This window comes from Culex quinquefasciatus, chromosome 2, assembly GCF_015732765.1.
Source record: "Culex quinquefasciatus strain JHB chromosome 2, VPISU_Cqui_1.0_pri_paternal, whole genome shotgun sequence".
Classification (NCBI taxonomy): domain Eukaryota; kingdom Metazoa; phylum Arthropoda; class Insecta; order Diptera; family Culicidae; genus Culex; species Culex quinquefasciatus.
The window spans coordinates 153,702,885-153,719,252 of record NC_051862.1 but is presented as its reverse complement, the minus strand read 5'-3'; the positions used below and the strand labels follow the sequence as shown (position 1 = coordinate 153,719,252).

The window sequence follows — 16,368 nt, the reverse complement described above, 5'->3', positions numbered from 1 at the left end:
TTTTTTGTTAATCAGGAAAATATTTCGCCTTAAGCGGTTTGTTTTGCCTTCCTCACTGAGGTAAGGCTATAATCCTGGTCTGAAAATGAACTTTTTTTAAAAAGCTCATAGACCCACCTTCATGTATACATATCGACTCAGAATCGAAAACTGAACAAATTGCTGTGTGTGTGTATGTGTGTGTGTATGTGTGTGTGTATGTGACCGAACCAGTTGCATTCGACTTCGCTATTGAATTGTTTTAAGTTTCGATAAGTAGTTCAAAAGTTATGTATAAAAATGTGTTTTCACAAATACCCGGATCTCAATTATATGCATGTAAACGATGTCCGGATCCATCATCCAACCCATCGTTGGTTAGGTAATTGAAATGCCTTTCCAATGAGTCCAAAACATTGAAGATCTCGCAACCATGTCTCGAGTTATGACCACTTAAGTGATATTCATGTACTTTTTTGAAGCTGGATCTCACTTAAATGTAAGTAAACTATGTCCGGATCCATCATCCGACCAATGTTTGGTTAGGTAATTGAAAGGCCTTTCCAATGAGTCAAAAACATTGAAGATCTGGCAACCATGTCTCGAGTTATGACCACTTAAGTGATATTCATGTACTTTTTTGAAGCTGGATCTCACTTAAATGTAAGTAAACTATGTCCGGATCCATCATCCGACCAATGTTTGGTTAGGTAATTGAAAGGCCTTTCCAATGAGTCAAAAACATTGAAGATCTGGCAACCATGTCTCGAGTTATGACCACTTAAGTGATATTCATGTACTTTTTTGAAGCTGGATCTCACTTAAATGTAAGTAAACTATGTCCGGATCCATCATCCGACCAATGTTTGGTTAGGTAATTGAAAGGCCTTTCCAATGAGTCAAAAACATTGAAGAACTGACAACCCGGTATCGAGTTATTACCACATAAGTTATAAATTGTTTTCTTTTTTTTTCTGGATCTAAAAAAAAGCTGAAACCACTCAAATAGAGCGTCCAATTTCCCGAGGTTACAAATTTCCCGGGAAACGGGAAATTTTCAGCCAATATCCCGGGAAATTTTAAATTTATTGTAAATTTTTATGATCTTTGTTTTAATTAATATAATGCAACAAAATTGTATAGGACATCAACATTAATGGTTTAAATAAGTGTGAAGATCAATTAACAGCTGGACTGCATGTAAAGAATCATTCAACTACAGGAAAATGTATTATTGTATTTTTTGATGACAAATTTTAAACTTGCCTCTGTGACCAGTTTATTGAAATAAGAAAAAAAAATATTCATGATAAATACTGGTTTCAGCTCTTGAACAAATGGTAAAGCTTTTTAGTGTTTGTTTTACTCCAAACAACCCAATGTTTTCAAATGTTTGAAGCAAGGTTTGAATATATTTTTGCATTTTTTGAGAACAAACAATAGAAAGTAATTTTTCAAGGATTTTTTTTGTATTATTAACATTATTTAATTAACATTAATTAAAAAATAAATCCGCAAAAAGTCTTCTATTTTTTCACATTTAACCCTCTAACACCTGAAGTTGCATCAGTGCTCCATAATTCTTTTACTTCAAATTGTAAATTCTTTAGTACTTGGTATTCAACCAATTGAATTAATTCTTTTTGCACAAATTCGATTTTCATCTCATTTGATCATGGTAAACAAAAACGTGAAGAAAATCTCAATTTTAATTTGGAGGTAAGGAGTTAATATTGTTTTGATGAAATAACATCAATCTGTTAAAAGCTTACCTAATTGTAATAATTTAATACTCATTAAGCAAAATCTATTCCCAGTTGCTTCAAAAATTAACATTATCTGAAATAATCCTGATATCATAATTTCTGATAATCTGATTAATTATATATAAACCAAACAATACATTTAATTGATCAAAATCATGTTGAGTTTGTTCATTTTTTTATTTTTCAGTGCATTTTCAAAAAATAGTTTTGCTTGAATTTCGGGAATTCCCGGGAAATTTACAAATTTCCCGGGAAACGGGAAATATTTTTTTTCGGGAAATCCCGGGAATTCCCGGGATTTTTTTTCCCGGGACGGGAAATTGGACGCTCTACACTCATATTACCCATTTTTGGTAAAAAGTGAGGAAGGCATCAATCACATAGGTGGATTAAGTTATTCTTTTTTTAAGACGGGTTGGGACAATATAAACATATTTGATGTATTTCGCTGCAAATATTTTCTTCAAAATTACAAGCTACTTTCCTTCAATATTTGCTTGATCAATCAAGGAGCAGAAAACAATTATTAGAAAAGACTTCAAAATGTCAATGGAATAAGATTTGCAATCAACTGAAAACAATTTAAATCCATTTTCTTGCTATATTTTCTGATAGTATTTGGCTACCTTTTTAGTTTTTTTCATGTTTTGACAGTCATCTTGTAATTTTTTGCCTGTTTTCGCTTTTTGTACTTTAAAATGCTACCATTATCATTTAACTTTTTGATTTTAAAAATAATGTGTACAGGCATTACAAACAAAAATTCATACTTTTTTCACATAAAACATAGGAAATGTAAGTAAAACACATAACCAAAGATGACCCCAGAAACAATGAAAAAAATATAAGAAATTGGCAAAGTCTCATAAAACAAGTCAAATTTTCAAACCTAAAGTTTTGTTAAATTTAAAATGTTCTTCTTTATAAAGGGGTCTTGCATAAACCACGTGGTCTTGAATTTTAAAATTTTAAATCCCTTATTTTAAGAGCTTGCTCTGACGCTTTTTTTAAATAAAATTTGTCTTCGAAGCCAAAGATAGCGAGATAAAATTTTGGTGTCTTTGACAAAGTTGCTTGGATTGACATGCTCAACATTTTTCTGGAAGAAAAAAACATGCAAATATTCCAGAATAGTTACATTCTAAGGAACACCCTATTATTTAACCAGACCAAAAGTTCACCCTTTCGATTTGCAACAATTGGGTACTAAAGCCCTATGTCAATTTTTATGTACAACGGTAAAAAACACGATTAAAAACCATTTCTGATCACTTTTTTTCGGTTAATGCAAACATTTTTTTGGCAAGACAACATTTTTTCGATGGATCAACTATGGTCCCCTTGGAACGAGCTGTCAAGTAGGAGCTTTTCTGTCAAGAAGGACCGTGAGGTTAATTTTTCAAAATTGATTTAAAAATCCATTTTAAACTCTTTGTGGTCGTACAAAGGGTCATTGTACTCAGAAAAATAAGCTTTATTGCTGTAAACAATAATATCAGCAATCTAAGCTTCATTTTAGGACCCAATTCTTCCAAAAACACAAAAGGTCCAAAGATAAGATTAGATTGAGGAATATTGGGACATTTCATTTTATTTAATAGGTTGTTTTAACAATTGCATAAGGGCAGATGTTTTACTAAGTTGAGACTGTTGAACCTTATGATAAAGTATATAAAAATAAATATATAAAGTCATGCAGTACTCTATGTCATTGAAGGTGCATTTTTTTTTTCATTTTTTCATCCACAATTAACAACACAACGGTAACAGTTGTACATCATACACATGAATACGGTCAAACATAGGGATGCTCACTGCTAACTTGTTGCTGTGGGATTCTTAAAATGTCACGTATTCATTAGGGTGTAGTAACAAAATAACCCTCCCAGCAAAGCAATATATCAGCAACAATTTCAAAATTGGGAATCGATTAGTTAAGTAGCATAATTGGCGATGAAGATACATTTTGTATAATAAAACCTTAATTTGTATTTTTAAATTCGATCAAATTTGGGCAAACGGTCAGTTTGATCGAGTTCCACAATAGGGTTGGGAAAAAGAACCTGCGGTTTCGCTACCTTTTTCTAAGTAAGTTCAGCATCAACACTTCCCGTGCTCCTGATCCTTATTCCTGTCCCGGTGTATGGTGGAGATGGGAGCGGCCGGCAATGGATGGCTTTCATGGTGCTGCCTGTCCTGTTCGGGTAGAATTGGTTTTAATTCCCTTTAATCAATTTCTATGCAACCTGAGCTGGACAATCATCACACATACATGACGAAATCCAGTCTGCAACCCGCTAAGATCACCATCTCCATGCGAATGCGAATGCGAATGCGAATGCGAATAAAACCTTAATTTGTATTTTGATTATTATCTTAAAACCGCAGTTGCATCTTTAGCCTTTTTTCGAATCATAGCCACGATTTAATTTTCTAGCAAATAAATAATTTTTGACCACCCCTACCATCCTAGTTTGCACCCTAAGCACCCCACCGCACAACCCATAATCAACCAACTGTTCAGATTTTGTAACGCGGCATCGACATCTCGACAAATACACATTCAATCCGCACCATTCTTTCACCAAACAAATACAAGCTCGCGCACACACAACAACTGTCGAAAGGCAAGGACGACCACGACGAAAGGACATCCCTCCAATCTCTGCCTCCTCCTCCTCCTCGTCCACTTTGGCATAAACGATAGTTTTTACACCGTCTTTTTCAGTATAGTTATCGTTGTTCAACCACCAAACATTGCATACATTCGGGTGCGGTTTCGTTAAAAAAGGTGAATTTAAGTGAATTTTCCAGTGATGTAGTCTCGTTTAATTTGTGTGTGTCTTTGTGGTGTACTGTTTGATCCTGGGCATAATTAATTAAAACAAATAGCAAACTAATTAATTTCCGGAAACGGTTTTCAATTTGACTAAAGGCCAAAAACCTGTGCTCATCATCTCATCTCGTGAAATACACGCGCTGCTGCCTGGTCCAAATCCAAACAAAACTTCAGACAAAGGCAAACAACCCTTATTACTGCGTTTGTTTGAGTATCCATATTTGAACACACACACACGCACACTCACCCGGGTGGTTGTGTTTGTGCAATCCCAGCGGAGCTTTTGAGGGTGCTGGTTCTCTGTGAAAAGTGAACTCGATATTGCTGATGTTTTTTCAGTGTCTGGAAGGAATCTCAATTTATTTGATGCCACCTGATTATGATTAAAATTTAATAAATATTTTTTTTATTTTTGCTTTGATTTTTATAGTTTTGATCGTTGTTATTTTTACTGACATTTAGTATCAAAACAATAAATTCAAAGCAAAAATTAAAAATATTTATTAATTTTTTGTCAAAATCAGGTGGCATAAATAAAATAAGAATAAACTTATTTTTAAAGTATAAACAAGTTGCAAAAAGAAAAAACAGCACTAAAATGGATGCTGAAATAGAAGTTTATGCAACAAGAAGTGAAAAGATGATTTTTTCAGCACAATTCCTACATTTATCCAACGAGGTTCACCGAGTTGGATAAATACGACGAGTGATGAAAAAATCAAGTCCATGCATTTAGTCAATGAATCGTTTAATTCAAACAAATGTTGAAAAGTATAACTTTTCGAAACAAGTGCTGAAAAGCTCAACTTTTCAGCATCCATTTCAGTGCTGAAAAGTAGAACTTATCAGCATTTGTTTTTTACAGAAAAGTAGGCTGTTTCATCGTTTAAGAATGACAGGAAAAGTAAGTAGTTTCACGACGGAATTGCAAAAAGAACTATTCAGAACTGCAATTTTGGCGATGAAAAGTAGACAGTTTCGTCAAATTTAAGTGGTATCACAACGGAATTGCTGAAAAAAATCAGAACGATACTGAACTGACAAAGTTGAAGCTACGTTTTTGGTATAAATTTTCGTTTCGTTTGTTTGTGTTAAAAAAAACTTCTTCTTCTTCTTCTTCTTCTTTTTTTTTAAAGCACTTTAAAATAGAAAATTTTGATAGGCTAAATTTCCTTCAATTTTCTCTCCGGAGTTTTGAAAATCGGACAATTAGTTTCTGAGTTACAGCCTCACAAATAATTCGAATTGATGAAAATAATGGTCCGTTTTCATTGATAAAAAAAAACTGATCTTTAAAAAAACGATTTATTTTTTTTTTAATCTAGCTTTAGTTTGAAAAAGCTCGTCTGTAAGATAATTTATTTCATTTCAAAATTTAGACTAAATTGTTAAAAATATTTAAAAAAAAAATTTTAATATTCAAAATATTTCAATTGAAATTACCACAATTTCATTTTCATCGATTCGAATCCTTTGTGAGGCTGTATCTCAAAATTGCCCTATTTTCAAAATTCTGGAGAGACAATTGTTGGAAATTTTCTTAGCTTTTTAAATTTTTTTTTTAGAGGTGTTTTTTCCAAGAAGTATTTTTAAAATGCAAAGAAAATACGAACAGAATTTGAAAATTAATACCTTAGCTATAGCTTTATAATGGTACATTTAACCAAAAACAATTTAAGTACCGTAAAACGGGGTGACTTTGATAGGTTTGCGATTTTTCCGCAAAATAAAGAGTACAATTTAAATACGTAAGGAATGGTTCAGAAACATACCGACCTTGGTAGAGAAGTGTTCAAAGTACCTCAAGAAAAACTTTTCATAAATTTTTGAAAAGTTTAAAAAGTTAGTTAACAATAGTAAAGAAAATGTTGATGAAAGTCATTATTTTATACTTCTCAAAGTGTCATGCTTTTCTCAATGAACATGATTTTTAATCGGAAAACGGAATGCATTTTCGGATTCTTTGGACAATTTTCCACTAGTTAAATAAGTTCGTAAATAATAAATAATATGTGTTTTTGAAGCACAACTTAAAAAAAAATCTCCAAAATTTTTATAGGCAATTTCAGTTGAACAAATTTCATGTAAAATGTGAAACCGTGTGATTCGTGCTTCGAATTCAGTATAAAAAGCAATATAAATCGATAATTTTACAAACAAAACTATTTTTAACAAATTTCAGGCAAAATTCCGACTTTTTAACAGCTTTACCTAAAATTTATATGTATTTTGTTAAAAAGCTTATAAAGTTAGTTAACTAAATATAAACATTGATTTTTTTTCTTACAAACTATATCAGCTACTTTAGTGATGGTACATTTACCGTACACATAAAGTTTGAACATCTTAAATATGATTTTAACAAGAAAAACTATGACTATCAAAGTCACCCCGGAATTAAAACTAAGAATTTTTAACGTAACTATTTTTCTAAACACTATTGAAAAAACTTTTTTTTTTTCCAAAATAATGATGGACTTGGTGTGGCGTCCCCAGTACATGTTTTAGAAATAATAATCTTGAGAAAAACCTTTCCTGTTGGAAAATATTCCAAAAACAAATTGAAATCCTATCATAGTCACCCCGGTTTACGGTACTTTTCGAATGTAAATAAAATTTTGCTTCAAGAAAATATTTTAAATATTAATATATATTTTTAAATAAGTTTTCAATATTTTCCAAAAAACACGAATTAAAAAAAAACTAAATCATCTAAACCAGATTTTGCACCACCACGCACTATGGCTCAGAAGATGTATTTTTTAGTTCCCTAAAACATATCAAAACTTTAGAAAATAAAAAATAAGTATTTTGGAAATTGTATGGAAAGACTAATGATGCAAATTTGTTTCTATTGACATCTAGGGAATGCATGGACAAAGTTTCATTCCAATCGAACAATGAAAATTTAGAAATCGTGAAAAATGGCAAAATTGTAGAAAAGAACTGAGTTGTATTAAAACAACCAAATTGAAACCTTTTTTTCCTTTTTCAATTTGTTGATTTTTGTTATAAATGTGTCGTATTTTCTAAATTTAAATCTTTATATGATAAGTTTTGATATGATAACAAATTGAACGAAATTGAAGTTTTTTTGTCTGTGGTTTTAATTGAAATAAACTTTTGTTTTCTTATTTTTGTCGAATTTCTTTTCCAATATCCAGGAAAATGTTGTCATTGTAATATAATAAAAAGTTTTTTTTGATGCAAATGAATGAATGTATAATACAAAAATATATATTTGCTCCTGCGATTAATTTCTGAAAGATTTAAAAAAAAAACTTTAAAAATCACTTTTTAATTGAAGCAAAATATTTTATCAATATGAAATATTGTTTTGACTAATGATTTAATTTAGAGGTCCTTAAAATGTTATGATGCTTCAAATACTCACGAAAAAGTGTAATAAAATATGTTTTTGCAATTCCGTCGTGAAAATACTTCCTTTTCCTGTCATTCTTGAACGACGAAACGACCTACTTTTCTGTACCAAAAATAACAGAATCGAATAGTAACACTTTTCAAAATAAATGCTGAAAAGTTCTACTTTTCAGCACTGAAATGGGTGCTGAAAAGTTGAACTTTTCAGCACTTGTTTTGAAAAGTATCACTTTTCAACATTTTTTTGATTTGAACGATTTATTGACAAAATACATGAAAATTCGACTTAAAATTTCACTCAATGGGTGTTTTTCGGAATTGCAAAAAATTTTGTATGGAACTCGTTGCAAAACTTGATTTTTTCAGCACTCTTCGTATTTATCCAACTCGGTGAACCTCGTTGGATAAATGTACGACTCGTGCTGAAAAAATCCTCTTTTTGCAACTTGTTGCATAAACTACTATTTTGCAATTCCGTTGTGAAACTACTTACTTTTCCTGTCATTCTTGAACGACGAAATAGCCTACTTTTCTGTACCAAAAATAACAGAATCGAATAGCAACACTTTTCAAAATAAATGCTGAAAAGTTCTACTTTTCAGCACTGAAATGGGTGCTGAAAAGTTGAATTTTCAAGCACTTGTTTTGAAAAGTAACACTTTTCAACAATTTTTTATTCAAGCGATTTATTGACAAAATACATGAAAATTTTACTTAAAATTTCAATCAATGGGTGTTTTTAGGAATTGCAAAAAAAAAATTGTATGGAACTGGTTGCAAAACTTGATTTTTTCAGCACTCTTCGTATTTATCCAACTCGGTGAACCGGAAATTCTTTTTTGCAACTTGTTGCATAAACTACTATTGAAGCAAAATCTAAAACGTATATATGTCATTACGTAACTTTTTTTTAAATACTTAGTCATTTTGATGTTAAAAATATTGAAGTTAAAACTTTGTTACTTCATAGTAAATCTTAATGCTATTTTTCCAACTTTTTTATTAATTATTGTGTTGTTTTTATACTTTTTATAGTAATTCAGAGATAATTGGGGAAATATAAAATAATGAAAAAAAAAGTATTAAAGCATTTTCAAAGGTTGGCCAAACAATGAACAATAAACCTTTCTTCGCGGAAGTGTTTTCAAAAGGGCTTAAAAAATGTATGATTGTCACTGCGTTCTTTAAATTTTAAAATTTTAAATTTCCTTAAAATCATCATATACAAAACTGAGCAAATTGAATTACGTCAAATGAACCATTATTAAGGATGCTTTAAATATTTAATTTTTGAATATTCACATTTGAATGTTTATTCATCTGAATTATTAAATGTTATGAAATCCATAATAATTTATTAATATTGTTGTTAATATTGTTGATGATCAAAACCGAGTAACTATAACTTAGATCAAACCAAAGGCCCAGATAACAATTCCACAATTATAGATCTCAAACAATCAATTATCCTAATATTTTACAGAGAAACACTTCCACCGTTTAAATACCCACTCCACACACCCTTCGCAAGCACCACAAAAAAGGACTCGTCGTCGTCGTCGTCGCCACCGTCGACACGGTAGCAGCGCCATCATCGGCAATCAACCGAAATTACGACCAACAATTACATTCAGTGTTGAGGTCGGCCCATAAACCGCAGCATCTCGAGAGGACGTTCGACGGCGGCGGCGCGGAAAACCCTCCGGCATTTTCCACGAAGCAAACCCCCTGTCGAGTGACAGCGCGAATTGAGGCGGATTTTCCTGGAAAAACAACTTCTTCGAGGACTTTTGTGCCTTTTCTTTTGGTTGGAATCCCGAAACCGGTTAAGACGATTTGACTGGCAGCATACTTCTTCCACCCCACTTGAGCATACACACACGCACCCGCACGAACACCAACTCAGCTGGGAAAACTTCAACTTGAGCCAGAAGGAGGAGGAGGCGGAGAAGGTGGGGGCTGCCAAAGGAAAATTGAATTTCGTGGAAATTTGTGAGTGCTGGAAAAGTCCGTGATCCTTGAAGAGTTGCGAAAACATCGGCGGAGGCAGCCGGGATTCGAAAGCTTGGAAAACAAAAGTTGGTAAGTGGACTTAACCTAAGTGTAAGAGTAACATGTAAGTAGGGGGGGTAAAAGTGTTTATGTGTCACATTTGGTGAAACATTTGGGTGACACATCTGATTAGCACACAATTAGCTTGCGTCGTTCGAGCAAGGATGCTGCGGGGTGCTTTGGGATTGTTGGTGTATGGGTGAGAGTTTGCGTGTTGATAACATCAGTCGTCGTACTTGTAAGAATACGGTGTTGGGTAGCTCCTCTAGCGGATGCTTTGGGAAGCTCCAAGAGCTTTCTCTCAAAGGATATTCCAATAGGAAAATCTATGTGCTTTCCTGGAAATAAAATGGAAATGTGGGAATGGATAAATGTTGAGGTACAGATGGCGTTGTCAGCAGCTTAAAACTTTGTTCAATCGTGATGAATTAAAATAAATAAAGACCCCCCCCCTCCTGTCTCGCACTTTTCCTATACCTTTAACATGGGCTGTTACAAACCCCGGAACCCCCCCCCCCTATTCATGGACGTAATGTTTGAACGAACCCAAAGAAATTACGCTTGTAAAAAAATCGTAAAAAATTCCACGAAGGCACTCGTTTAAAAAAAGTTTGTAAGATGTTTTTGATCGTAAAAATTATATAAATAGAATCGTCTAGACATCCTAAGAAATCAATAAAAAAAAAATGGCCCGATTGCTTCAGTTATGCCCGAGAACCAGCTAGTTGAATTTACCGTTCCAACTTTTTTGATGGCTTGCGAGTTGACATGTTAATCTACCTGCTAGGCTGATGCAAATAAAATAATTGTAAATTTAATTAACAAGCAAGAATTTTAATATTTCAATGGAAAAAATGGAAAGTGCATTCTACACCCGTATAGTTGATATACAATAGGGTGACAATAAAAAAAATCGACATCAGGAATACCCTCTGATTCGATTCCTTAGGCAATAATAAGAATCTGTGCAAATTTTGAGCCAAATCGGTTAATGTTAAGGGGTCGCTTTTTGACGTTGAAATTTATATGGGAAAAATCGCAAAAATGTATGCAGAAAAACATCGTTGTAGTATTTTTCTGTCAGGTGGCGCGGGTCTCGCCCAAAATTGTCCAAGTGAGAGAATCTTGTAGGAAATTTAATTTCCTACAACTTTGTCGAAGGGTGCAAAATGATCCGAGTTGATCCTGATTTTTGATGATTTTTCTAGTAAAAAGTATTTTTCTATATACTTCTTATATACCCCTTATATTCTTTCAAGTATATAAGCCAATTTCTTTTCATCGCATTGCTAATAACTCATCAGGATCAACTCGGATCTTCTTGCACCCTTCGACAAAGTTGCAGGAAATTAAATTTCCTACAAGAATCTCACACTTGGACAATTTTGGGCGAGACCTGCGCCACCTGCTGCCAAAATCCTGAAGCGATGTTTTTCCCCATACATTTTAGCGATTTTCCCCGTATAAACTTCAACGATAAAAAGCGACCCCTTAGCCTTAACCGATTTGGCTCAAAATTGGCACAGTAACTTATTATTGCCTAAAGAATCGATCCAGGGGGTACCTCTTCAGATTTCCCAAAATTTTCAATTTTTCTTGTCACCCTAACATACAATCATTATAATGTTAGATTCGACAGCCCAGGCAGACGTTAATAACAAAATTCATGCCATTTCAATAACAGATACTGTTAAAATAACAAAAAGTGTTATGGAATATTTATGCAAAATCCATTTTTGCATATGAGTTTAATAACAGTTTATGTTATCATAACAAAATTTGTTATTGGTCTGATATTGATTGGATGTCAAAACAACTTTGGAATAACGTTTTTTGTTATGGGAAAATAACTGTAACTGTTATTGGGATGATCGGATTAGTTGTTAAAATAACACAAAATAATAACAAAGATTTGTTCGAAAAATAACTCAAAATGTTATTAGTCTGTTATTACAATAACAATCCAATAACAAAAATATCATAACGGTGAATAATAAAACTTGTTATAAATAACATAAAATATTGTTGGCCTAGTATTTTTAAATATCAAAAAATGTTATTCCCACGTTACTTCCGTCTGCTCGGGAGAACACAAATCTTTGTGGTATTGTACATCGAAAATTCTATTAATTTCAAATGATTTTTGAATAAACTCAAGCATTCAATGGGAAATTGGAAATTTAGCAAGTGCCTTATTATTAATGTTTATTTTGCCTATTTTTCCATATAGCATTTTGGTATAGCATACTCAAATTGATTTTACATCAATTTCTATAAGTTTAAATTGTGTGTTTTATGCTTTTTTTAAATATCAGGCTTTATTTTTTTATGTTGGACAAAATAATCTACTAATCGAAAATTTCACAAAACATTTTTACTGAAAGTTAAAAATGCAGAGGGGTGATATTTATCCACAGGTAGAGGGTGACGAGCGAGATTTCCCGGAAAATCGACAATTTTTAAACCTCTCGATTCCCGGGAAATTTGGTCGAGACTCCCGGGAAATTTTAAACTTATGAATATCGAAGCAAAATTATATAAACTAATCAGAAAAACACATGAAAAATTCGAAATTGTTTTTGTCATTGGATGTTCAATATTCGATGATCAAGTTTGCATAAACCAATGCATCTCTAATCTTCTTATTTAAAAAGTGTAAATTTTAACTTAAGCATACTTAGCAGTCTTTGTTTCTAATTATTATTTCTAAGAGGGAAAAGCCCTTTCAAGATATTTAAGTTTAATTTACATATGCTCTCTCGAGCATAGCAATCCTCTTAATCTAGTTTTTTTTTATTTCACTGTATCAAGGTAATTTTCTTTTTCGATGTCAATAATTCATTTTGTGTTTTGCATCAATCTCATTTTTAAATTAAAAAACCTTGGCAATCTTTGTAAAATTAAGGTCCACCACGGGTGAAAATTCGGTTTTTCCTTATATCTATTTTTTCAATAAATAGTTGAGCTAAAAAAAACATTTAATTGTTGTTTTGAGTCGTTATTCATCATCATGCAAAAATCCCGATACTAATAGCTATCACAAAAATCTATTAACAAGTTTGTGCAATTTTTGAAAATTCAAAAAAAAATCAAACCATCCACATTAACGACCCCCGGGTCTTTTGTGGTCTCTATTGCAAGTTTCTGCTCGAACCTAGGAGTCCGAAGGCTTGAATGGGGAGAGCACCCAAACCTTTTTCTACTCCAAGGAACCTTCCACCCCAGTGTTTGAACTGACGACCTTTGGATTGCGAGTCCAACCGCCGCCAGCGATTCCACCGGAGTAGGCTTGGTTTGGTGTGTTGTTTGTACTTATGGCATGGAGACAACTCCTACACTTGGAATGACTTAACGGCCTAACAACAAAGGCCGGGACCGACATTTTACTTCCTCATCCGATAGAAGGTTGCAGCAGATGGGAATCGAACCCAGAATCATCCGCTTACAAAGCGGACAGCGTAACCATTCGGCCACGCAATGCCACGTGCCACGTATTCTAATATACAAATTATTAATTTATACTAAGGCTAACATACCATGTTGATGGCAAAAACGAAGTTGACTTTATAGCTGTCGGCCACCATTGCTAGTACCAACCACTAGTGTCTTCCTTTTTAACTACAAGGACTTCGCCGCCCTGGGCTCCTAAGTGTATGAAAGTATGGCACGGAGCGACGGCGCCGAATACCCATATTTACACAAAGAATTTTAGAGCGCCCGCCGCGGGATTCGAACCGGCGACCTCTGGATTGTGAGTCCAGTGCGCGGTCCGATTGATCCACACGGGCGGGACAGGGACGCAGTTGATGGCAAAGCATCTTTGAAATCTGAAATTGCTAAATTTCAATTGAAATTATAATATTTCTATAATGGCGAATTTAGCAGGGAAACTGTAATCTGCACCGGAAAATACATTGGTTTTGAAAAAAACTCCTAAATTTTAACTTAAATTTGCCTTTGTAAAAAATGTCAATACAAACTGGACGTAACAAAAAAAAACAAGTCGAAGAGTCACTTTGAAATATGATTTTGTGACTTTGATAAATTATTTTCAAGAAAAAAATAATATTTTTTTTTCGATGATTTGCAAAATTAAAACGCTTGCAATTGAAATATGTTTTAAATTTGTATTTTCCTCAGGTAACCAATGGACCCGCACAATCCGTTCAATTTCCACCTGGGACCGCCCACCAGCGCTGTCCACGGACACCATCCGGAACAGACCCCGAGTCCACCGCAGAGCGTTCCAGGTCGTCGTACCCCACTGGGCACTGTTGGCCTTGGTGGTTTCTACTCTCAACCTCACGCTGCCGGCTCGGCATCCGCTGCACTCACCGACGAAAACCGTCCATCCGGAAGTGCCGAAAGGTTAGTACTTTTTTGATCAAATTATTCTTATCAAAATAAAAATATTTTTTACAGTCACTTCAGCCCACCAGTCCACCACCCAGCTGCTCCGGTTCCAACCGGAGGCAAGCAGAAGAACCGCCAGGGAAAGTCAGTAAGACTGAATATCAACGCCCGTGAGAGACGTCGGATGCATGATTTGAACGACGCCCTGGACGAGCTGCGCAGCGTTATTCCGTACGCGCATTCGCCTTCCGTACGGAAGTTATCCAAGATTGCAACTCTACTGCTGGCGAAAAACTACATCCTGATGCAGGCCAACGCACTGGATGAGCTTAGAAGGTATGGAATTCATTTTATTTCCAAAGAAAACCACAATTTCTAATTTAAACCCCTTTTCAGACTTCTAGCATACATCCAAAGTGCTGCCGGAGCGGGTGCCCCAACCGTCGACCTCCGTACCATGCCATCAGCGATAAAGTTGCAGCAGCTGCTCCAAACTCCCCAGCACGAACTTCAACAGCAGGCCACCCAAAGCTTGCAGCAAGCTCAGCAACAAGCTCAACAGGCCCAGCAGCAGCAACAGCAGGCGTCACTTCCGCCGCAAAGTGCACCTCCGCCAGCCAATCCAAACCCTTGAATCTGCGCGGCTGATGACCCCGAGCCCATTGATGTTCCCCCGTGATAGGAGGCTTTTACTCAGATATTAAATGCCAAAAGTTCAATTAACATGTAACAATGTAAGACCCATCATGTGTGTTTTCTAGTCAGGAAAAATAAGCACTGAAAAACAGTTTGTTTTTTTTTTAAGAGATTGAACATGGGTTGTAGGAGTCTCGAGTAGCAATAAGTTTCGTAACTAGTCGATTTTTTGTGCCAAAAAATAACAATGATAAAAGTGCAGTTGCCAAATATTTCATATTTAAAAATTAATAAAGCTTAGAATAGAAAAATTACTAAATGAATGCATTTTGATGCAACTGCTCCTATTTAATGACAAATGATGACAGTTCACCATATTTCATGGCTTTGAAACGATCTTTGAATAATCTAGGGAAAATTTGCGTATAATCAAAAAATAAAATCAACATACGAATCATTGTAATGATCCTCAAAGAACTTTCTCCATTTTTTTAAGATTAGAATTAAAATGTGGACTCTATTCATTTATAAGCAAACTTATTTTATTGAGTATAATATTTATTTTACTGCGGGTAAAACTTCATGTTTTACCTATTCTAATTGTTATACATTTCACAAATCGTTTTCGATACAGATCTTAAAATATATTGTAATTTGAAAATATGCTGTAAAAAGAGCATTTTTCTACGTTTCCGTCAATATATATATTTATTGTTTAGGATAAAATATTGTCTTATGATTTATTTCCTTTTCAATTGCATGATCAATTCACGATTTTGACCTTCTGCAATGTTAGTCTTGATTTTGAAGATCTGAAAATATTTATTTCAAAAATATAAGAAAATATCACAGATGTTTCTTTATTTTATATTGAAAATCGGATCAAAAGTTTCAAACTTTTTTTTCAACCGACGGACGGTTGAAAAATTTTGGCACATAAAATTATGTATTTTTCCTGATTTTCATTGAATACAGCTACCAAAGTTCAGATCAACAATTCAAAAAAAATAGAGAATTTTCTCAGCAATCTGAAAATATTATTTTCAAGATCGACGAGGATGGACACTATTTTCAAAATTCTAAAAGACATTTTTTTTGTAAAATAGCTTAAAAATTAGTATCAGTCGAAAATCTACTCTGCCCTTATCCAGCATTTGATTGGAATTTATTTGTTTAATTTCAAATCTAATTTTACAGTAAAATAATATCATTTTTATGTTGATTATTTTTAACTTTTGACTAAAACAAATACTTACGTCATTCGCCATACCTAGAAGGTTGTCACTGGTCTACTGAAATATAATTCTACTGAAATAGAATGGACCACCCTTGGTTTTGGGCTTCAGAATGGAGTTATAAGAA

At 33.7% G+C, this 16,368-nt stretch overlaps 1 protein-coding gene across 1 annotated transcript; it reads left to right on the top strand.

Moving 5' to 3' along the window:
• Nucleotides 1-4,343: 4,343 nt before the first annotated feature.
• On the top strand, nt 4,344-15,320 carry LOC6031749 (class E basic helix-loop-helix protein 23). Its single transcript, XM_038258303.1, has 5 exons — nt 4,344-4,536; nt 9,449-10,047; nt 14,158-14,385; nt 14,440-14,706; nt 14,767-15,320. The coding sequence occupies exons 3-5, from the start codon at nt 14,165-14,167 to the stop codon at nt 15,002-15,004; spliced, it is 726 nt and encodes a 241-aa protein (XP_038114231.1). The 5' UTR covers nt 4,344-4,536; nt 9,449-10,047; nt 14,158-14,164; the 3' UTR covers nt 15,005-15,320.
• Nucleotides 15,321-16,368: the final 1,048 nt, after the last annotated feature.

Excerpts from the sequence above, each read along its gene's own strand:
- LOC6031749 (XM_038258303.1), top strand. The coding sequence starts at position 14,165 with ATGGACCCGCACAATCCGTTCAATTTCCACCTGGGACCGCCCACCAGC. Across the intron at positions 14,386-14,439 it reads CCATCCGGAAGTGCCGAAAG|TCACTTCAGCCCACCAGTCC; the intron begins GTTAGTACTTTT and ends TATTTTTTACAG. Across the intron at positions 14,707-14,766 it reads GCACTGGATGAGCTTAGAAG|ACTTCTAGCATACATCCAAA; the intron begins GTATGGAATTCA and ends ACCCCTTTTCAG.